The following is a 24364-nucleotide window of genomic DNA, read 5'->3' as shown; positions in this document are numbered from 1 at the left end:
TTAACCCTAGAAGTCAGGTTGCAGAACGGAGAGGATGAGTGGGACGGTAAGGAATCTAGAACTAATCTATGTCTCCTACAGTTAGTTCATTACCGAAGGTATGTAACTTGTTCATCTGAAAGAGACAATTAGTTATAGATTCCTTACCTTGTGAATAGATACCCCAGCAATACCAACCCCGGAGGTGGGGCTGCGAACCAAGTTCACACCAGAAAGTCCTGGAGAACAGAACGGCCAAAGAAGCTGTCCCTCCGGACTTGGCTGTCCAGGCAGTAGTGCTTTATAAATGTGTGCAGAGATGCCCACGTAGCTGCCTGACAGTTGTCACTGACTGACTGACTGAAGGGTTTGTAAAGCGATTGAATGCCGCGGCGTCTTGGCGCTGTAGTACAGAAAAAAATCAGGCAAGCGCAAGTTAGGGGAGGGAAAAAAGCCAGGTTTTTAAAGCCATCCTGAAACTTGGTTTCGACTTTTGTGAGCAAAGTGTGGGAGGCAACGAGTTCCACAATTTTGCGGCTTGGTAGGAGAACGATTTCCCCCCCCCATCGGGCTCTCCTAATTCTGGGCTGACATATTAGGTCATAGTTGGCTGACCTCAGAGCTCGCGAAGGTACATAGCGAGACAAAAGTTTAGCGAGGTCATCAGGTCCCTTTCCATATAGGGACCTGTGAACCAGGCAGAGTGCCTTAAACTGTACTCTGCGCCTAACTGGGAGCCAATGGAGCTCCCGTATGACTTTAGACATAGGGTGGCGCTTTGGAAGATTCAACAAGGCCCTGGCGGCGGCATTCTGAATTGCCTGCAGTTTGGTTAGTTGTTTTTCTCCAGATCCCAGATAAGGTGAGTTACAGTAGTCCACACGGGACATTACAAGGGCTCCCATCACCGTTTTTTTAACGTGGGCGGAATATAAGGTAGAATTTTCCTGAGCACCTTGATATTGTAAAAACAGGCAGATGTCACCTGATTAATTTGTGCCATGCAGGAGAGATCTTTATCCAGCAGGAAACCAAGATTCCTGACCTTGTCTACTGGGCTAGGACCGGACCCTGCCTCTGGAGGCCACCAAAGATCACTCCAAACGGATGGTTTGTGACCGAGCTCTATAACCTAAGTCTTATCCATGTTTAGTTTAAGATAGTTGTGGCTCATCCAATTTTTTACCTCTATGAGGTAGTTCCTGAAACATTCCGCTGTAGCTTCGACTGATTGGGAAATCGACACTACAATTTGTGTGTCGTCAGCATAGGACACTAAACGCAAGCCATAAGATCTAATCAAGGCAGCTAGAGGTGTAACATATAAGTTGAACAATGTGGGCGAGAGCGCCGAGCCTTGAGGAACCCCTCCCGGAAGGGAGAATTCATCAGATTGCAGGCTATTCCAGTGCACTTGTTGGATTCGGGTGCTTAGAAAAGATGTTATCAAGGCCAAAGCAGGGCCCGAAAAACCTAAAGTAGTTAGCCTATTTAACAGGACGGAGTGGTTCACAGTGTCGAAGGCCGCTGTGAGGTCTAATAAAATCAGGGCCGTTCGGCCACCCTCATCCATGGTCTTGCATAGTTCTTCCGTTGCCATGATGAGAGCGGATTCAGTTGAATGAGAAGGTCTAAAACCGTGCTGTGATAGGTCTAGTAGCTCATTCTCGTCCACATATCTCATTATTTCCTGATTCATGGCCTTTTCCAAAATTTTTGCAGGCAAGGGCAAACAAGATATAGGACGGTAGTGCTTAAATTCAAGAGTGTCCTTCTTAAGAATAGGCCGGATACAAGTTTTTTTCCAGCTGCTAGGAAATTCCCCAAGATTGATAATCTTATTTAACAGAGGTGTTAGCACAGCTACAGTGATATCAGGAACCATATGCAGTACATATGGGGGACAAGGGTCTAAGGAGGATCCAGATTTCATCTGTGTAAGTAACTCACCGACTTGCTTCTCCTCTAACGGAGGGAAGTTAGAGTAGCAGGAGGCCGTTCCAATAGAATTATCAATATTTGTAGTAGCTGAGTTTACTACTAGGGTGCTAGGATCATCATACACTGTCTGAACTTTCAGTTGGAAAAAGGTGGCAATACCACTCACAAAGTTCTGATCAGGGCTAAAGATCACATCCCGAGGACTCTTTGCTAGGTGGGTGACCGTTTTAAACAGTTCCCTAGAGGTATTTGAGGAGTCTAAAATCTTCTTAGTGAAGTAGGTTGATTTAGCATGAATGATTGCCAACTTGTACTCCTGCAGAGCTTTAGTGTATTCTAATTTGCTTTCCTGGATGTAGTTTGAACGCCAGACCCGCTCCAGTCGCCGACATTTAGTTTTAATTGCTTTCACCTCCGTAGAGTACCACTGTGCAGTGGCGAAGCGTCTTCTAGGCTTTTTTGTTTCTAGTGGGCCCAGCTCTTCAACTGCATTGCTGATCCAGTTATAAAATTTGGTAGCTACAATTTCACTATTGCCAGATTCGAAATCCGGCGGATTTTTAGCAAGTGTGGTGGCTAATAGGTTAGGTTCCAGCTTTTTCCAAGGGCGAATCTTTTCAGGGAGCGTCGGATTTCTGCGGTGATTTACAGGGTTATTCAGCTGTATATTAAAGAAGATAGCGCTGTGGTCAGACCAGGATATCGGGAGAATCGAGGCAATTTTAATATGAGTATTATTAGTGAAGATTCCATCGAGGGTGTGTCCTGCTACATGCGTGGGCGTCGAGATTAACTGACTCATACCAAAACTAAGAAAATTATCAAGTAGTGTGGCTGTGTCCGAGTCGTTATTTGCCTCAAGATGGTAATTAAAATCACCCAGAATACTGTATGTGGCTGAGTCCGAGGTGGTTTCTAAGAACGTATGTAGTGCTCTGCTGAAAGAAGCTCTCGGACCAGGGGGGCGGTACACAAGCAGTCCTGCGAATATCAGGGAGTTGTTGTCTTTAAGTCTAAACGTCTTCGGCTTCTATGTCCTGTTGGGGGATGGCAAATACTTTTAGATGGGACTTATGAATTATAGCCACTCCTCCGCCAACAGCGCCTGGTCTATTTACATATTCCACACTGTAGCCTTGAGGAGTAGCTGCGTTCCAGTCCGGACCTGAGGCGTCAGAAGCCCAGGTTTCCGCAAGGAACATTACATCGACCACATGGTCAGTAATCAGATGTCACTGAGAGGAACACTACGACCCAAAGCAGTAGTGGCTGCCGTCGCCCTGGTGGAATGGGCGTACAGCCCCACTGGAGGCTCCTTCTTTGCCGATGAACAGCAAGCTTTGATGCACAAAATGACCCATCTAGAGATTGTCCGTTTGTGCACGGCCCTACCTTTTTTGGCGCCCACGTAGCCGACTAAGAACTGGTCGTTCACCCAGGATTGTTTTGTGCGATCCAAATAAAATGAAAGCACATATTTTGGATCCAGACGGTGGAGATTCTCTTCCTCCTTAGAAGGAAGCGGAGGCAGAAAAAAGGTGGGCAGAGTGATGGTTTGACCAATATGGAAAGAACTAACCACCTTGGGAAGAAAGGAAGGTCTGGTTCTTAGGAAGACCTTGTCCGGATGAACAGCCAGAAAAGGAGGTTTTGAAGAAAGAGCATGGAGCTCACTCACCCTGCGAGCAGATGTGATGGCAACCAGAAAGCAGTCTTTAAGGTAAGAAGCCTGAGAAGTCAGTTATGAAGCGGCTCAAAAGGAGCGCACATAAGGCAAGTACAAATCAAGTTCAAGTCCCACTGAGGCATTACGAAGGGAACAGGAGGAAAAAGAGGAGTAATGTCCTTAAGAAACAATAGGGGACTTGAAAAGAGAAGGCTGATCAGGAAGCCTAGGAAAGGCTGAAATTGCCGAGAGGCAGCCCTTAATAGTGCCGAGAGCAGAGTCCTGCTGGGCCAAAGTAGGAAGGAACAAGAGAACCTCAGAAAGAAGGGCAGAAAGGGGATCCACAGCCTTTGCTGCTCACCATGCCACACATTTTTTCCATCTACAGGCGTCTTAGTGGAGGGACGCCTGGCTGCCAAGATAACATCGCAGACTTTGTGAGGCAGGTCAAAAGCAGTCAACTGCCGCCGCTCAATCTCCATGCAAGGAGGTGGAGGCTCGACAGGTTCGGGTGGTGGACCGTCCTCTGCTGCCGCGACAGAAGATCCTTCCAAAGAGGCAGTCTGATCGGAGGATCGATGGCCATGTGTAGCAGCTCAGGATACCAGACTCTTCGTGCCCAATCCGGAGCCACAAGAATGACCTGGGCCCGGACACGCTTGATTTTCAGCATCATGGGCAGATGTGGTATTGGCGTAAAGGCATATAGAAGACCACCACTCCACTCACAAAGAAAAGCGTCGCCTAGCGAGTGCCGCCTTGGAAATTCCAACGCTTAAAATTGCTGACATTGTGCGTTCTCTTCGGTGGCGAATAGATCTAACCAAGGCTCTCCACTCTGCTGAAAGAGACCATGCGCCAAATCCGAATGAGGACTCCATTTGTGATCCTTCATGCACCTGCGGCTGAGTTTGTCTGCCCTGGCGTTCAGAGAACCTGCCAGGTTTTGAACCACCAGGGATGTACCCTGATGTTCCAGCCATGTCTAGAGACGGAGAGCCTCTTGACATAGGGTCCACGACCCCAGCCCACCCTGGTTGTTACAGTACCACATGGCAGTGGTGTTGTCTGTGAACACCTGCACTACTCTTTCCCGAACAGAGGGATGGAATGCCTTTAGTGCAAGATGGATCGCCCAGAGCACCAGAAGGTTGACGTGAAGCCCGGACCCTCCGACTCTCCCATGTGGCCGCCCCATCCCAGAAGTGATACGTCCATCACCACTGTGTATTCTGGCTGGGGAAGGGAGAGAGAACTGCCGCTGACCCAATCCCGGTTTGTTAGCCACAACTGCAGTTGTCGTGCAGTGCCCTCCGAGATCTGGTCGCAATCGGACAGATTTTCCTGATACTGCACCCACTGGAACTTCAGGTCCCACTGCAGAGCCTGCATATGCCACCTGGCATGATCTACCTGCAGGATGCAGGATGCTGGAGGCCCAGCAGCCTCAGGGTCATTCTGACCGAAACGCGGGATAGAGGCTGAAAGATCGGAATCATAGCCCGAATATCCCTGACTAGCTGCTCGGGGGATAGACCTGAAACTAGAACCGCTTAGATGAAAAGGAGCTTTTGAGAGGGAGTCAGGTGTGACTTCGGCACGTTGATAGTGAACCCCAGTAAATGCAGGAGGTCTGCCGTAGTCTGGAGGTGGGAGATGACTGCCTTGGTGAGCCTGCCTTCAACAGCCAGTCGTCGAGATAGGGTAAGACAGGACCCACTGATCTGCGCAGATGATCTGCGACCACCGCCATCACTTTCGTGAACACCCGAGGGGCACTGGCAAGGCCAAAGGGGAGCACTTTAAACTGAAAGTGCTAGTGACCTACCGTGAACCGCAAGTAACGCCGGAGGGCTGGCAGGACAGGGATGTGAAAATAAGCACCGTGCAAGTCCAACGCTACCATCCAGTCTCCAGGGTTGAGACCAGACAGGACCTGAGCTAGCGTCAACATTTTGAATTTCTCCTTCCGGAGAAAGCGGTTGGCGTTCCAGAGATCCAAGATAGGATGCAGGCCTTTGTCCTTCTTGGGCACCAGAAAGTAGAGGGAACACCAACTGTGACCTACTTCTGGGACAGGAACGCGCTTGATGGCTCCCTTGGCCAAGAGAGCCGTAACTTCCTGTTGGAGAAGGGCCAGATGATCCTCCGACATGAGGTGGCATGGATGGAGGAGTAGTCTCGAAGGGGAGAGAGTAGCCCCTTCGGACTATCTGCAAAACCCACCTGACTGACGTGATGGTGCGCCAGTGGGGAAGGTGATTGAAAATCCTGCCACCCACTGGTGATTGGTGACCCTGAAAGGTCAGACTAGGATGGTTTGGAGGCTGCTGCAGAGGGGGCGGTGGTGGACTGGCCCGCTCGCTGGCACCAAGACCCACGACGGTGGATCCCACGTCCCTGACTGCACAGGGGCTGAGCAGCGTGCGCAGGCCTGCAACTCTGGGTGGAACGAGGCGGGGCAGCCCTTCCATATCCATGAAAGGGGCGAAAGGCAGACTGTGCAGGAGAGGCCCAAGGACTTGGCAATGCCTGAGCGTCCTTGAAGCGCCCTAGTGCACTGTCAGCCTTGTCGCTGAATAGGTGACAGCCATCAAAGTCAAGGTACTTTGGACATCCCTGGTGAAACCAGTTATTGTCGAAGGGCTACCGACATTGAAATTGTTCTGCCAAACGAGTTGGGGGTGTCGAGTCCACAACGAATCGTAAACTTGGCTACGTCCCTCTCCCCTCTGCGACAGCATGGGGAAGCACTGCCTGGGCCTCCTCCGGGCACTAAGGCAGCATCTGCGCCACCGTATCCCACAGTGAGTGGGTGTAACGACCCAACAGACTTGTGGTGTTTACGGACCGCAGTCCCAAGCTGGAGGAAGAAAACATCTTCCCAAGATGGTCCAGCTTTTTGGATTCCAGATCAGGTGGTGCAGTAGAGAAGGCGCTTCCTTTGGACGTGGAGGCTTGGACCACCAAGCTCTCAGGGGTGGGGTATTGGGAGAGGAAAATGGGGTCACCTGGTGCCGGGCTGTGGCGTCGGGCAATCATCCTATTCAGTGGAGCCCCAGTGGTGGGCCTGGACCAGGTGCCCAAAAGGACGTCAGTGAGGTCTTCATTGAATGACAGCAGGGGCTCCGAAGAGCTCGCTGCAAGCTGAAGCACCTCGGTCAAGAGATTAGTCCTGACTGCCACACTAGGTAGCTCGAGGTTGAGAACCTCGGCCGCCCTATGCAACACCACTGCATAAGACGCTCTCCCCCCCGTAGCCAGGGTAAGAGGAGACCACATGGCAAGGTCTCGGGAGGTATCAAAACCACTGGCATCCCACAACTCCTCTCTCCAGTCCGGATCATACTCCAACTGGTCAGTTAAAGGGTCTTTGGAACCCTCCAAGTCCTCCTCACCTTCCTCTGGTTGTTAATCTGGCCTAAAAGAACCAGGGTAGAGCAGGGGAACAAAAGTATTCGTCTGCAACGGATCTGCCTCCGTTTCTACGTCGTGGTGAAGGCCGCGGTCGACGCCGGCTGGGAACACAACCGGCGTCGATAGCGGATGTGATGCCGTTGGAGTCGGCGCCGGTGGAGGTGTTACAAGGTTGACCGGCGCAGATCTGGATTTTGGCCTGGATCCAAGGGGACCCTTTGGTGCCTGAGCCGCCAGCGTCGAAGGCCCAGGGCCCCCAGCCGAGTCCGCAAGGCCCGCAGGCAGAGTCGGGCTGCCCAAAGATGGCATGCATCGCTTCATAGAAACTCTCAGGCTGGGCAGGGGTCGCTCTGGGTCCCAGAAAGGGAGGGAAACTCGGAGCCGACCCTTTGGATTCCGCATGCGGACCCGCAGGAGGGGCACCACCAGCTTCCCACGTCGCCTCGGCCGACGGACGGGGAGAAGTTGAAGAGCAACGGTGCTTCTTCGACGCCTTCTTGTGCTTCGACTTACCTGAGGAGTGCGAAGAGTTCGAAGACGAGTGGTGATGGTGGCCCCGCGACTGTTCCCTCGACCTCCCGCGCAACCGCGACCTCGAACGGCGCGGCGCGGACTGCCGGGCCTCGAGAAGCTTTTGGGACCGCTTCCGCAAAGCCTTCGGATTCATGGTCTGGCAGTCAGAACACAACTTGGGGTTGAGGTCATGATCCAAGCACCACCGGCACACGTGGTGCCGATCCGTCACCGACATCAGTTTTCGGCATGACCCGCAAGCCTTGAAACCGGGCATCCCTCACGTGCACCAAAAAATGGTGTCAACAAAAGTCGCAAAAGATTCTGTCAAAAAGTGACTGGAGGTACTGCTCTCTCCAGATCTGCACTGGCTGGCACGGAAAAATAAAGAACGGACGTCAGCATGCGGCGGCGGCTCCACCTTTCGACACGCAGAGGTACTGCTGACAAACAAATTCTCCGGATCCAGTCTGATGCCTGCGGGTATTTCGCAAGGTAAGGAATCTATAACTAATTGTCTCTTTCAGAAGGGGTACCCATCAACAATAGGGTTAATTTGAGGCACTGCTAACATTACTGGCTTACTTTAGATTCACCTATACTGTGAAAGGAGAAGTACAACTGCTGCAGGGTCAGAATAACCTGAGAGGCCTCTATCTGCAGGGGTGGTTGACTCCTTAAAAAGGATTACTACTGATAGAACTGTGTGGCCAGGGAGAGATGCCCCATTGAGTGTGCTGTAGCACAGCTGTTTTTAAAGAGCTACAGAGCGGAGTCTGCTATGCTTAAGAGCCTTATTCTTCAAAGGGCATGTCCGTTGAGGCAGATTTGACATTTCCAGAAAAGCTGATGGAACATGCCTGTCCATGCCACATTTGCTTACAGATGTCCACACTACAACTCAGCAATTCATAAAACTTCTCCCGGAAGGCTAACCACAACCAGTTTTGTAATTTTTCACAAGGTGTGGAAATACCGCTCACGAAGGCAGATAAAATCTTTAGCATTTCAAGGAAGACGACCTGAAGCAAAGATCTTATGTACCATGGAGTCAAGAAGCTTGGACTTCCGTTCTGATGGTGCTGTAGGACAAGAGTTGCAGTTTTGTTTAGCTGAAGAAGCTCGAAACACAAAACTCTTGAGTGGTATGAATTAATAAAAATTTGAGATCCAAAGGTGTGGTTCTGTGGTGCAAAGCGATTTACCTATAAACTATCAGGCTTGAAAAGTGTTATTACCAGGTAAACCGCACTTGTACCAATGATGCTTCTTTAAATGGAACATGGGGATCCAGGACCACTAAAGAGAGCTACAGGATTTCTGTAAGGATGTTGAATTTTGGCTCCGCTGACGGCAAGGGCTTTCTGAACACCAGATATAAATGAATAAATATTCTCAGGAGGAGGGCCCAGGAGAAAGGGAAAGCCGCCTTCTGGAGACATACCTAGGCTACTCAACCTCCGAATTATATTCCTACATATAAAATAGGCATGTGAGTCTAAGCCAGAAGATTCTTCCATACACCCAAATCTCTGGGCTCTGGGAAGACAGTCAGCAAGAGCTTGGCCCTCAAGGGAAGATTTTCTTTTCTTCTCACCACACATTTCTATAGGCTTTTGAGGGAACCATACTCCGGGACAACAATGGAATCAGCGCCAAAGCCGATCAACATGGTGCCTTTCGTGCAAGTAGTGCCACTTCGGATCCTGTGGAGGTGCAAAGCTTATTGGTGTTGGCATATGAGTTGCAAGAATCACCCCCGGGAGCCAGAAGCTGCCAAGTTGGATCAAAATAAAGAGATTGATTTGGAAGAGGAAATAAATGGTCCCTTAAATTCACTGAGTGCAACATGAAACATTGGGCGTTTTTGATAACATGTCCCTGCAAATTTAGATATGTAGGGATGTCGACGAGGGCAGTAAAAATACACACTAAAGAACACAGAAGCAGAACTTGATGCAAAAGAATCACTTAAAAAACAAGTGTGCACTTCCTGGAGATGAAACACACCCCTGATGATGTGGAGTGGCTCGTTTTAGATCTATGTCACATAAAGACAACTTACAATTGATCTTATTACAGGGAGAACAGAGATGGATGTTCAGACTGAACACTCACACAAAGGGGCTAAACAATGATATCACGTGGAGAGAATTAACACATAATTGATTTCTTAGACAGGAGGCCTGTCCACTACGCTCAATTGTATGTCACTCACTTATATTACTCATGCATTACATTTATCATTAAGAACAGACAGATGATCACCAATAGACTAATAATCCATGTTCATTTAAATTATCTTTGCATGGCACAAATGAGAAAACGGGGATCATGGAGATAAAAACTCAAGGCAGAAATATTTATGAACAGGTTGATGATCGGTTTCAAGAACTTTCCTGTTCTGAGGGGGCGTATAACGAACGTGGAAATTCTATCCGAGTAACATTTATTAATAAGTGTCTGAACTGAACACTGCTGTAATCATACTTGGTTTGACACTCGCAGGCTTTTTTAACAGCTGAAGTATTGGTGCTTGCCTATTATCCTCACGCATGTGTCACAAATACGACTCCATGTCTGTTCAGGAGTACCTTCAATATGGCTAGCTACATTCCAGTGTGAACACTAGCAGTGTGACTCCAACAATGCATCTGTATCACTGCACTATCATGTGACCACATTAGTGATGGATCACATGATCCACTGAAATGTGGGGTTATGGGTTTAAATTCTGCTCGTCGACTGCACCAGCACCTTCAGGATTGCAGAGATTTGGTAGGACGATGGCAATGTCCATTAATGGTACATGTGAGTAATTGGGGGAAGCAAGGAGTGGATTAAAGACCCTTTATCATTTTATATTTAGGGAACACTAATAAGTGGTCTACAATCCGGCATGTTCTAAGAGGCCTGATTCCAGTGGGAATTGGGTCAGAAATCACTATTGAGCCTGCATTCTCCTCATGGGAATTTACCTTGATTTCATGCATTTGAGGATGTGAAATAATGTGGACGGATAGGCACACTGGTGTTACAATTCTCATGTGGGATTTGTGATATGACTGTAGACTGTTATCCAGAGGAGCAATGTTTAAATAGGTCTCTAGTCCGTAAAATGTACCTCCCACATTTTTATGTTCTTTACAGGTTGGTTTTATTGTTTTGGATTATCTCTTCACAAACAAAGAGATAGTGAATGTATAACTTTCTGAACACGCGCAGGGTGGATTAGTGCTGTGGGGACATACTTTCTATTGAAATAGGGTCCCACGAAAGTAGACTAGGTTTTTGTGGTCCTGATGAATTGCCACAGATCTGGATAGACAAAATTAGAGTCGATTGAGAGGATAGAAAGAAAATGATTTTCCAGTATATCCCTTGTTTTTATTTTTTTACAGGAACTCTGGAATAAAGCACTCTTAGCTGGGTACCTTAGTTAATTTTATCTTCAGGTTTACCAGACAACACTCACAGCCAACTCTGGATGTATACACATTTTCATTTATGGCAAACTGAGAAAAGGATCTCTGACAAAGAGCCCCTGCTTAGGGACTCTGACACGGCAGCGCCAGAACACAAATAGCTAACACGATGATGAAGCATGCCACCCTTTTGGGTGGGCGAGGGTCCTTGACCCAATTAGATAAACACTGTGACTGACAACTTATTTACCTAGGTGCACGAATTGGTCACCCTGGGTCAGAATAGGAACAGGACACTTCATATGGTTATAGATATATGAGGGGAGTGTGTGTGCTGTACCTTGATTTCTCCCAGTCCTTCTAATTCTTGTGGTAGTCCACAAATGACTGCGTCAAGAACATCTTCAATGACCAGTCGCCGAGGTAATGGAATACAGACACTCCTGACCTCCTAAGATGGGCAGCGATCACCAGCATAACTTTTGTGAACATCTGAGGGGCACTGGTGAGGCCGAAGTGGAGCACAGCAAACTGAAAACGCTTCAGGGCCACCTTGAACCGCAGTAGATGCCTGTGGAACTGCACAACCAGGTCAAGAGCAGATAAGATCTGGACCTATGAGCATTTTGAATTTACCCTTCCACAGGAAGGCATTTGGTGGTCTAAGGTCCAGGGCTGCGGCCTTTATCCTTTTTTGTTATGAGGAAACTGCAAGATCAACATTTCCCATCTCTTTCAGAGTCCAGTATCCACCTTAAGGACATTCTTAGAGAGAAATGGGCGCACCTCTTGTAAAAGAATGGGCAGATGCTCCTCACAAATTTGCCCTAATGTGGAAGAAATAGTGGGCAGGGAGAACTGAATAGACAGGATAGCCATTTTGAACAATGTGTATGACCCATCTGTAAAATATGTGACTGATCGGCAGCTTTGGAGGAAATGTTGAATCCTGCTCACCACTGCAGCAGACGAAGCGGAATTAGAGAACTGATGAACATGCTGGCTTGCCAGCTGCCTACCTGACCCACATCACCGAACTCTAAAAATCAATAGATAGCAAGGCTGTCCCTGTTTATACATCAGACATCTGGAATACCATCTAAACATCTGGAACTGATGTGGAAACTGTTTCGCAGAAGTCAACAACCCCAAGGAAGGCAATGTACCTCTGCTGTCTTTCAAGCAATCCAACGCTGATGCTGCCTTCTCTCCAAGGAGGCAGGACCCATCATGAGGCTCGTCCATTAAGAAGGCCTGCACACCAGAGAATACAGAAGAGTTCATCCACTTGTGTTTCTGAAGGACAACACTGGTACTGATACATGGTATTCAGGCCTGAACCTATAACATATGCGGCCATGTCAATAAGGTGTTCTGGGAAAGTGGACTAGATCTCGCTGGCCATGCCCCAAAGGGCATGTGTAGAGGAACAGAAGACAAACCGTACTGCCAAACTTGTAGAAGAAAACATGCACTTGCAAAAAGCATCAATCCCCTTGGAATGGTTGGAAATTAGCTTGGATTCACATTACAGGTCAATGCCTTCACAATAAGGTTCTCTGACGTGTGGTGCTTGGTGAGACAGTTCAGGTCACCAGGCGCTGGTCTAGGATGTATGGCCACCTCCCTATTCACAGGCTGTCGAGTAAATGATTTCAATCAAGTAGCCATTAGATTATTTGAGAGGGCATCATTGAAAGTAGTAGGCCGCAGATGTTGCTGCCACAGGCTAGAGAATATCTTTCATAACATGTGTTTTGGTCTCAATGGAGGGTACCTGTGATTCTAGTGCCTCAGCTGCCCTTTGAACCATACTGGCAAATGAGGCCTTCTCTTCCATTAGTGGACCATATGGCGACTAACGCTCTGTCTCACAAAAGGTATCAAGCCCACTGGTGTACTGTAAATATAGGTATGTGGCATAATCAGTGTTATGAGGTAGGAGCAAACCATCACCATCGACTTCCTGGGGTTCACTCGGCTCTGGCATAGTAACAGTTACAAAAAAAACATAATGGAGCCTCTGCTAGTATATGCTACGTGGCAAAGCTGCATGATAACCATTTGCGCTTTTGTAATTTTGTAGTTGGACACTGGTCACGCTAAGGACGAAGTTGGTTCAAGGTTAGACAATAGCAAAGGAAAATGAATATCCTTCAGTGCCAAAAGTGTTGACACTGGCATCCGGTAGGCAAGCACCAACATGGATCTTGGGGCCAAAGAATTAGTGTCTTACTAAGCCAGTACAGAGCCCAAGGGAACAGACAGAGACAAGGAGGGACTTATCAGTGGTAATCAGACTGGAGCCCCCTGGGGTTTCGTGGGGCATGAAGGTACATAAGTGAGAGCTAGAAGTGCACTGACAATTTGCAGCAGGACTCTTTGTAGGCCAAAATTAACTGCGGATTTTGAGGTGCATTCGAACCAACTGAGGAATCTGTTCCAATGCCTAAAAACCTCAAAGGAGTGTTCAATCTTTATGGTTTTTAAACAGCAGGATGGAATGAAGTACCACTTCACTTTATTTTTTTTGAGTTTTGACTTGGACTTACCAGACTACTTCAAGCACGGAGGAGAAAGTTCACAGGAGCAGCTATGTGACAGAATCCAGGCCTGTGACTTGGAGTGGGACCTACACAAAGTCTGTGATGACTACTTTTTTCAGCAACATACATTTTCAACTCCTGGTCTCATATCACCTTCAGTTGCACAAGGGCGCACTTATCATAAGAGCGTCCTGAACCCAAACACCAAAGACACATCTAGTGCAGGTTTGTGACTGACATCTGCTTCCTACAGTCCTGGCATGACTTGAAAACGGTTTTCGGTGGAGACATTGTTCCCTAGCATACTGTTAAATCGTTTTAACCTGTCAGAAAATTGACAAAAAAGGCAGCAGAGCTCCAGATCTGCGTTGGAAGGCGCTTAAGCAAAGGAACAGACATCCGCGCACAGAGGTGACGCTTATGTGCGGCACCACTATAATATTTGGGGAAGTTTAAAACTAACACAGCCCCATGTATCAGATTAGCAGCCCCCACTTTAATAAGGGGTCACTAACTATAATATAAGAGGACTCTAAATTTTATTGAACCAGTAAATTGTGATTTACATTGTGGCTGAATAAATGCTAACAAAGGAAGTAAGGAACAAGCTTGATAAACATTTACTTTAAAAACTCCTTGGCAGTTAAGCATGCTTTCAACAGTCTGACAGACCAAAAACAAACTATCAAGGGCTCAAAGTGATTGAACATTTGGTAAGAGTCAAACGAATCAACCTATAAACCAAACTCCAACTCATAGTAACACAATCAGTATTTTGATGAGAAAGATTCAGGTCAATCAGTTATATAGATGTTTTTTAAGTCTAAAATCTTAAAATGCTACGGTAAAGGGGGCATCATATTTTCATGGGCAATCTTTCTAAGACTACAACTATAATCCTGTTGGCATTTATACATGTTGAAGTCAGTGTTCCTAGACCTAGGGGAGCTGAGACTAACAAAAAACCCAAGGGCACTACCAGCACAACAAATGCTAGGGAAACACTAGTAAAAAAAAATCCCTTTTTATAGCTTACTAATGGATGAGTTTTATCTACTAATAGTTGCTTGTGCTGGTACAACGAAATCAAGCAGCTGCAGAGACATGTCTTCAACTCAGCAAGAGAAACTTTACCTTGCTCGAAACCAACTTCACATTGCCTGATGCCAGTGCTACAGCAGTATCAGCCATCACTTCTGCTTTTATGGATCCCAAACCACCAGTGGCACTAGTTTTAATGAAACTGTCCAGTACAACATCCAACAGATCAGTAATCTAGCAGAGAAAAGAGACAGTTATACAAGTCAGATTCACCAGTAATTTATTTGAACTGTCTGCTTTTAAATACACTTTTGCACAAAAGTATTAACTCTCTCATGAAATGCGGCAACCGGTCATCACAAATATTACAATTCTCAATGTTACTTTTATGAATTTTGCAAATCTAAGCAGGTATAATAAAAGCAAAAGACAAACTGACTTTGAAGCCTTGGGAAATCATGTTGAACACAATACTTTTTTTAATAACTGAACTTTGTTAAAAGTAATTTAATAATTAAATGTTAAATTTGTTTACGGTCTTGAAGGCAAAAGGATGCAATAATAAATAGTATGATTTAGTACAAATGATTGCAACGAAATGTCCTTCAGCTGTACCAGCCCGGATGTATGCATGCATGTCATATGAAGAGCAAGGAGTCATGAGGGTTTCATATCTTCTTTTCGAACATTGATATGATTCCTAGAGTTGAATGGCACTGTATTAAAAAGTTCAAATTCTGAGTTACATTTTCATTGTCTTCCCAGTGAGGGTTTTCTCTGTTAGTGGCATGTATGAGCTGAGCTAACCAGCTGGATGTGGAGGACGTTTTTTGTGTGTGTGTGTGTGGCTTGAATAGGAGTGTGAGTATTGGGGGTGGTTCACTGGGTGAGAGGCACATTGGCTGACATGAAGGGCATGTGTGTTGGAGCTGGCTCGAAAAGACCTAAAATAGTAATTCCCTGGTCTTTGTTCACCCTTATCTGACGACGTTCAGATGAAAGCAGACCAAGGAATGTGGTAAAAGAGCAGGGAATGTGCCAAGGTTGGTGAATGAAACAGTCACATGACTCTGGTGTGTGTTGGTTCCTGAATTAACCACTATGGTCGCTTGTTGGTGCTCATATGCCCTTCTAATCTCCCAAACTGGGTTAGCCAAAAATACATCGACATTGGCCCTTGTGAAATGATATCTGCAGCATGGAAAAACAAATGAGTTGCCCTCCATACTTCTGGTTATCTATTTAAAATGCACACCGGATACCACTAACAGATCCACTTTATTTCTGTAAATGTGGAAGTTAAATGTCCTGAAAGACATGTTAAGGGGTATATCTCTGCTATATGATTATGCCCAGGCAGTGATAAACATGGGCAAATATGGTGGTTTAACTAATGGAGTGACATTCTTGCATTGGTTCATATCAAGGTGTTTGTTAGCAGCCCTCTTGTCCAAATTATCTTTTCTCACTTACATGGAAGATTGAATGTAATTCAGAATATAAATAAAAACATTTTGTTCTGGGTACTGGAATAAGAAATTTCAAGGGATGGGTGTTGGACTTGCACTACAAATTGTCTCAAAGCACAATTATTCAGGGCTCTTAATACATTGTGAGTTGATGAAGGCTTAGGGAGTAATGCCTGGTACCATCATGAGAGGACTTGAATTTCAATCTCGAAAGAGGAAGCAATAGCTAGAACCTCTCCCGATCATATATAGTGCAAACATCATATTTAATCTTTCTTAGGCCTCCTCCATGTGGGCTAATCTCATCTAACCTAGAAATATAAATTTCAATGGACTGTACTCAGAAGGGCTATGGGTTTGTGAAATTCTATAAAACTCCAAGCAATTAGGCGAGAATTAGGCATGTGCTTTATTAAGTCAAGCATTTGTTTCACTTGTTATTCCAAATAAAAACGGTCCCACCCTAATAACGTAGTTATAAAACTCCAAAATATCAGAAAAAGAATCCTTATTCATTTAAAATAGTTTGGACGAAGGACCTAGGAATAATTAACAATACCATGCATTTAAGAACCAAGAAATCATGTGCATCGTATGGAATATAACTGATTGCATATTGATTAAGATTGCTGAGATAGAATTTTTAGATTTAATAGATCCAGAGAATTATAAGAGTGCAGAAACATAGGAAATATATTGAGTGTGCAGAAAACAGAATTCACTGGTAATTAACAAAATGTAGACTTGTTCAATTTGCAACATTTTAAACTGCTAATGATTTGCTTTCATAAACCAAATAAAAGATTTATTATAAGTAAAAGAACTGAAATTGAAAAAACCTTTATCCCAGTAACTAAATGTGCTAACAAAGACTCTGAATAAACAGAATTAAGTGAAGAGATCATGTGAAAGTGTTAAGTGAAAAATGTGGCCAACATAACTGAAAACATAGTGGATGCTGAAGTAGAATACACCAGAAAAACCATACATTTGAAAAGTGTCACACTTCAAAAGAAACAGTAAACATTCAAGATCCCAAAATGTGCTCCATGTAGCAAGAATATTATTAACAAATTCCACCCAAATCATCAACTTTTTGCCAAACTGGGTGGAATTTGTTAAGAATATTCTTGCTACATGGAGGTCATTTTGGGATCTTCGATGTATATTGTTTCTTTTGAAGAGCAATACTTTTCAAATTAATGGAACAGATTATTTCAAGGTTTCTGGTGTATTCCACTTCAGCATGCAATACGCTTTAAATAGTGTTGGTCATATTATTTTACTGAAGTCTTTTACTTAATCTCTTCACTTAAATCTGTTTAGTCAGAGTCTTTGTTACCACATTTAGTTACTGGGATTAAGGTTTTTAAAAATTTCAGTTGCATGCACACAAGTCTGAGGATGACATGTTGACGAGAGTGTTTATTTTTATAGTTACCCCTAACGAAGGGCATGTTTTGCCCGAAATGCTTTGGGTAGTGATTTTAATGTCTATCTACGGAGAATTGTGAACCACCTTTTGCTGTTGGATGGAAGCCTGCGGGCATCTAATTGAATTTGTTATTGGAAAAGAGGAGATTAATTGCATGAACACAGTGGATTAACCCCTTCCATGCTGATGACGGCCGGGAGCCGTCATGGCACAAAGTCATGACCGCACCCGCGATCGGAATGTGCCGCACAGGCGCAGAATCGCGGGGTTAAAATGATGGCTGAAAGTTTTAAAATATGGTAAAGACTGGCTAGCCTGGTGAGGTTACAGCTTCTTTTTTAACCATACAATAATTAACATGAAGCTTGAGGTTGCAAGTTCTAGAAATCAATTAGAAGGTGTTGGAACATGTTGTGCCTATAAATTTATTAAACCGTTAGTAACTATGTTCTTCATCACATCAAGATTTAATGTGCTTTTAATGTGCTTTTAGGTTTTGTTTATATATTGTGATGGTTTTTATTAACTTAAAACACTAAAATTTGATTCGATTCCTGGACTCGCTTCTGATTGTCCTGTTTTACCCAACCCCTGTGGCAGGACAATTTGGAGTTAGCACTGAATGGTACCAGGGTCAATCACAGGAATGACTATTGTGTAGTCTCTTTGGCCCGGGGCAATGATACGCTGCTGCAAAAAATCCAGACACATGTCCTGGTGTTTACTAACTGCACATAAAGTTATAAATAGTTCATCATACGTGTGCTCCAGATTTCACCTATACGCACCAATAATATTTGAGATTTCTAAAGACAGTATTTTTGAAAGCTAACCCAAAATAGTCCCTGGAGCTTTTACTGTTATGAAATATGCATTAGGAAAATGTTTAAATATTTTAATCAATCTCTAACACCTGTGTGTTGTATCTGGATAATTATCATTATTGCTTTTCAGTCTACCAAATGCTTTCTTCAAAGACCATAGAAATAGGACAATTCATCCAGCTTTAGAGTCAGTGCAATAAGCCTAATTTACAGAGAAACGCCAGTCTAGTGGAAATGGAGATCTCCATTGTGATAGGGGCTTCTTCATTCTCCATACACCTTAATGTATCATCATTGCCTTTTATTTGATTAAAAAAGCACCAATATATATACTGATAATTCATCAGGTTTTCTTAAAAAACCCCTATCAAAATGTTCCTTCTCGGAGTAGTTCTCAAATATTTTCAATGATAGCACTCCCTCTCTCACCCTCTATGTCGCGCACCAAGAAGCACTCAATCTCAGGATGAATATCTTTCATCATTTAACAGATATTCTGTTTCCAATTTCAGTGGCTCTTTATCATAGATTCCATCTCAAAATTCTTGCAGACTCATGTCTCACAGTCACATCATATAGTGAAGACGAGCCCAATCGTTAAATGGTTTCATGCCATTTTTCTGAATTGGCTTTCCATTTCTTCAGTCATCGCCTCTCTCTGTAAACCTTCCAGCTATCAAGTTATCTTACCTTTGGCTTCATGACCCACTACGAAGCTACAGCTCGTTCTGGTGTGTTACACAACATGCTACTGTAAAAGAATCCAATGTAATAGTGGACTGCTTAAGCGGTGTCGTCAAGCATGTTCTTTTGTGGATACCAGATTAAAGGCAAAGACTGCTACTTTTCCTATTAGTCTCCGAAGCATTCTGATGACCAGAAAAAATTGGAACGATGAAAAAGTTGTAAGGCTAGAGATGCTGGTGAGGGTATCCGTAAACGTTTATAAATCCTGTAGTTTTCCAAGAGGCTAGTAGCCTGACCCCCTAACTCATGTATTACTGTTACACTAGGAGCAGTTCGTAACTCTTTATTGTTCTGCTCAAACGCCAATCAGGGCATCTTTTCTTGAAAACAGAACATAATTTACAGGTTCCCTAACGTGCTTCAGAAAGTGAATTTTAATTAGTACAATTAATATCCTGCAGAGATGTTTTAGAGGGCCAGAATCTTGGTAAGGTGAAAGAAGCCCGTTGTAGTCACTAAATAAGAGCAAAGATTTGTGAAAATATTACCAAGTTCATGGTCTCCGATTATTCATCCACCTTGGAGGCTGTTGGCCAGAGCTCCCCTCAAATAGTAAACCTAGGTAAAATAATTCTTTCAGCCATAAGACTCTTTCAGAGGCACCTTAGAGTTATATTTACATCCCTATAGGGGCTTTATTGAAAGGGGGTGAATAGCATTACGTCTGCTTCATGTATTTAACAATAATATGAATTGATGGGCAATACAACTTAAAATTAGGTTTCAGCAAGATATATAAATATATACATACCGAATGATTTAAAATTTTTATAGATCATGCAAATACCTAGAAGATGTCCGGACACTTAACAGAGCTGAACACTTTAGCAAGCCGATGAGGAGTGATAGCCACTAGTTTGTGAAGAGCAAAGTCTTTAGGTGTTTGCAGAACATCTTTATTTGACAAGAAGCTCTACGATAGGGAGAGGGCGTACACCCATGTTGAGTGGCTAAAACTGAGAAATCTCACCCTCCCAACTGAACACGCAGATGCTTCGGAACAGCTAACAGCAGGCATTGCTGGATCTCAGATGTCAAGGAGAATAATGAAAACATTTGCACCTTAAATAAATGCCCAGAGAGTGGTAAGCTTTGAATGAAACGCACATGCTCTTAAAAAGGAATCTCTTGGAGATGGGTAGTCAGAGTAGCATTTTCTAACAGGCCGATGCAGAAGCAGTACACAGGGCACCAAGGACCAACTTGGTAACAACATTGTGACTTCATTTTAGTCTTGAGACTAACTAAAGGGGTGAACCAAGAAATAATGCTTTCCAGTAATGCAGGCGATTTACGATCGATACATAAATCACTAAGCGATATGGTTCATAAGGTAAAGAAGGAAGAATCTTGGCCAAAATAAAAAATTAAAAAAAAAAAAAAAAAAAAAAAAAAAAAGGAAGAATCTTGGCCAAAACTTAGGTAAAACGGCAGAGCCAACGAAATGGTGCAATCAAAAAAACACTCCTTTCTGACCACCATGGGAGGCATGGGAAGGAGCGACAGTGGACAGCAAAAAGACCGGCTTAACAACTTTGGGGTCAATTTTGCCTAAAATGATGACACCAGTGTTGTCAGCATTCAATTTCAGGACTTCCTCCTAATCCAGGCATCCACACAAAGTACACTATTTTTAAAGGGAGCATTGTCGTTCTGCATCTAATCATCAAAAGAGACAAGAATTTGGGCATAGTCAGCAGTAAGTAGATAAACATATAGACGAACAAGGGTTTGGCTAAAGAAGGATAGCTAGCTAGATAGATGAAAATAGATAGATGTTAAGCATGCTTGGGTGCATTTCTTACATAAAAGAATACATAACATACCGATAAGTAATGCTCTTTCAGGTGGATACACCATCTAACTACCAATTCCTCACCTTAGAAAAATCCCCAGGTGCAAGACTTTTCTCCAAGCAGCCCTCTAGCGCATTAATAGGTGTCGCTGTGCGCCTCTGCGTTTACTACACACTGTGGTGGAAGTGGGGGGTAAAAGCTGCATATAAGTGCCACCCCTGCGTGCCAACGTTAGTTTCTTGTCTTTTTCCTTCTACACACCCTCAGGCACGGACAATGAACGGGTGTTGGTACCAGTGGGCTGAATACTAACATGAGACAAAATTCTAAATGTTTAAGAGAGGCAACTGTACAGAATGAGGCGGCTAGTGGAGGTAGAGCGGTGAGAAATCTGCAGTCAGAGTATCCACCAGAATGAGTGCTAGTGAAGGTAAGTACCTTCTAATGGATACTTCTAATTGTAGATTCCTCACTTTAGAATAAGATACCAAAGCCTACCCATGTTAAGTCCGAAATGTCCAGTAGGGCCGAGAGGGCGAAATGCCTTTCTTGCGGGACCTGGTTGTCAAGACAGTAATGCTTTGTTAACGTACACACTGACTCCCACGTCGCAGCTGTCCTGTAGTTCCTATAAACCTATACAGGATCTGCGCATTTAGACAACATATACTGTAGGATTAGAGTCAGACTGATTCTGGACACCCCTTCCAAATATGTCCGCCTGTATACCAGCTAGCTCACAGCACCACTAGAAACTCCTCTTACCAAGGATGAATAGTTCTTGGTAACTATTGAACATGACAACACTGATCCCTCAGGATCGTGGAAATAGAGTACTACTTTTCGCTCAGTCACTCATGCTTCCTTCATTTCAGAGAAATACACAGAATAAACGGTGGGGACATTGTTCAACAAGCATTTATTGAACCAGCATAACTCTAGTGCAAAATAGGTGTGCTGAAACCACCATTAGACAGTAACAGAAATAAATGTTTAGAAGCACTAACAGAGTAAAAGGATGGTAGCTTTCTACCATCACGTTAAAACAATGAATACAGGCAAGTATATAAAATACATGACAGTAAAGTGCGTACTCCTACAATGCAGCCTTAACTAGATGTACTTAAGTGTACTTAGCATGTTGTGGTAAATAAATAAATAATACCCTATTTTTGAATGAATAAATGAATAACAGATAGCTCAATAAATAAGAGTCAAGATTCGAGGTAGTAGGAGTTTTGCAGGTTTAATACAGCATAAGGACAGGAACAGGATGACCTGCACGGGAATAGGATGGCAGCTGCCGGGGACAGGATCGGGAATGACGGCGTCTAACTTTTAATAACAATACATGAGCATATATACATAACGCAAACACATAGCATTACATTGCAATAGGCGTAGCAGTGGGTGGAGCAATAGGCGTGACGCATAGCAGTCGTGAAAGATAAGGGTGAAAAGAGGTGTAACAGGGCGTATACATAGACATGTGATGCAAACGTAACAGAATATGTCATGAATGGGGCGGAAACCATGGAGGGGGCTACCTGAGGAGCCGGGACCTCTAACCTGATGGTGCGCGCAAACTAGCAATGACGTATCACTAGGAGAAGCTGGGGGCTTCGAACTCTGTGCTAGGAGCAGAGACTGAAGTCTGGAGAGTCAGGGCGACATGTACCTAAGCAGTATCTAGTATCTGATGTTTAGAGAACATGTTGATATAAACTAGAAGTCAGGAGGGGAAAGGCTAACTTGATTCTAAGACTGGACCATGCATTATTCTACATGTAGTGCGTGATGAAGAATATTAAATGACCATTAAATGCAGTATTTCTCTAACGTGGAGACGTGAAGGCTAGACAATGACGGAAACTATCGATGCGATTCAGTAGCTTTAGGAATGCAGAGAAGGAGGACTGAACTGATAACTGGAATCATAACATATTCTTGGCAGACTCAGAGGCAGAGCCAGGGTGAGCCGGGCACTGCGAGGCAGGAAGTAAGTGAAGGGTTGAGGATACAGGTGGGGGCTGTATCGCTCCTCAGCGAGGGTTCAGGAGACAGAAGCTGAATCTGGTGTCCGGGCCCTTTTGAGGCCTAGAAACGGGGACTTTATAATGGAATAACGTGCACACTGAGAAACGTGGCAACGTAACTTTACATAGGCCTGATATTCGTAGTATTCACGAGAACTGGAACTGACATACTAGAGGTGGACACAACTGTAATTGCGTCTTTAATCGAACATAGGGAATGCATATGCATATTTAATCATGCACACATAACATATGATGGATGACACGTAGGGACACAGAACATGGCAAAATTTACTTTTCCACATTCCCTCCTTGTCACTACGTTTCCATCAGGAAACATCAATATTCATGATACCATCTATCATTTCATACAGTATCATTTGCTCGTCTCGAATTTTCTTGGAACGGGATTTAGAACGGGGCTTGGGACTAGGAATACAAGAGGTAGCACAAATGCCGCAAATCGCAGGGCCACATTGTATACAGAGGCAGCAGCTGAATATGATCGCTACTGCAATACCTAGAAAGGACAAGACTTTCCATCCCCAGGCGGAAATTATATTCCAGAACCAACCGGACCATGTCCAGGTGCCTGGATCTTGGTGTAACAGATGAGCAATTTTATGGAGTCTGGTTATAGCTGAATAAACAGACGGCGCGTTATTTGGAATGAAAATGCAGCAACTAGATCCGATGACTCTACAGGCCCCGCCCCTATCGGCCAGTATGACGTCAAGGACGAGACGATTCTGTAAAACGACAAATCTCATAGCAGATTGCTCTTCGGTTAAGTTACCTAGAGCAGAGGCAGTCTCATTGACTACAGCTTCGAGGGTTCTGGTTAACCTACGGATTAGTTTACTATTCTGGATAGGTCCTATAAAGAAAAAGAAACCTCTGTTGAAATCTGTATACTGTTCTAGAGCAGTTTCAGTATAATCGACAATTGGGGACTCCCTTCTATGTCTAATGTGTACTAGATGTGTGTTTCTATGATAATCAGATGGGGCTAGGAAAACTGGTGGCAGTAGGAAGGCAATGTAACAGGTTCCCTCCCAATCGAGGGGCAGACGAACATATGCAGTTTGACCACAAATAAAATAAGAATGACGTGAAGCTTTGAAAACAGATTTCCCACTGTCACTATACTTGACAATAGTAGTACAATCACTATGACCTACGTGTACGGAACCATTATTTCGGACACATAATTCACCTTTGACTGGTAGTACTGAAATAGCAGGTAAATCTGGAGTGGAATCAGACTGAACATTCAAGACCATGAAATTCGAAGAATAATTACCTAAATTATACACTTCATTTTCTAGATCTAACCCGGTTCTGTGGGGGAGACCTTGCTTGTCTGGAAAACATGTGCTGTTAAGAAAAGACATATCTGTTGAGGATGACGTTAACGTGGACCATGCTCCACACGAACCATTATGTGAAAACGGATAAGGAAAGAGTGGCAGAACTCCCTTCGGTGTCTGGAAAGGGGGGAGTCGACCACATACCCAACAATTAGTGGC

General features: G+C 44.5%; 1 protein-coding gene across 8 annotated transcripts in view; it reads right to left on the bottom strand.

Moving 5' to 3' along the window:
- NF1 (neurofibromin 1) overlaps positions 1 to 24364 on the bottom strand; it is a 2143703-nt gene that overhangs the window by 465566 nt on the left and 1653773 nt on the right. For all 8 annotated transcript variants that reach the window (XM_078679713.1, XM_078679719.1, XM_078679717.1 and 5 more), the window contains one exon: positions 14622 to 14762. In XM_078679713.1, the coding sequence (XP_078535839.1) occupies positions 14622 to 14762 (141 nt within the window). The remainder of the gene's footprint in view (positions 1 to 14621; positions 14763 to 24364) is intronic.

The sequence above is a fragment of the Lissotriton helveticus genome, chromosome 3_1 (genome assembly GCF_964261635.1).
Source record: "Lissotriton helveticus chromosome 3_1, aLisHel1.1, whole genome shotgun sequence".
Taxonomy (NCBI): Eukaryota; Metazoa; Chordata; class Amphibia; order Caudata; family Salamandridae; genus Lissotriton; species Lissotriton helveticus.
Note: the sequence above shows the minus strand (reverse complement) of the source record. Positions and strands in the feature narration are given on the sequence as shown.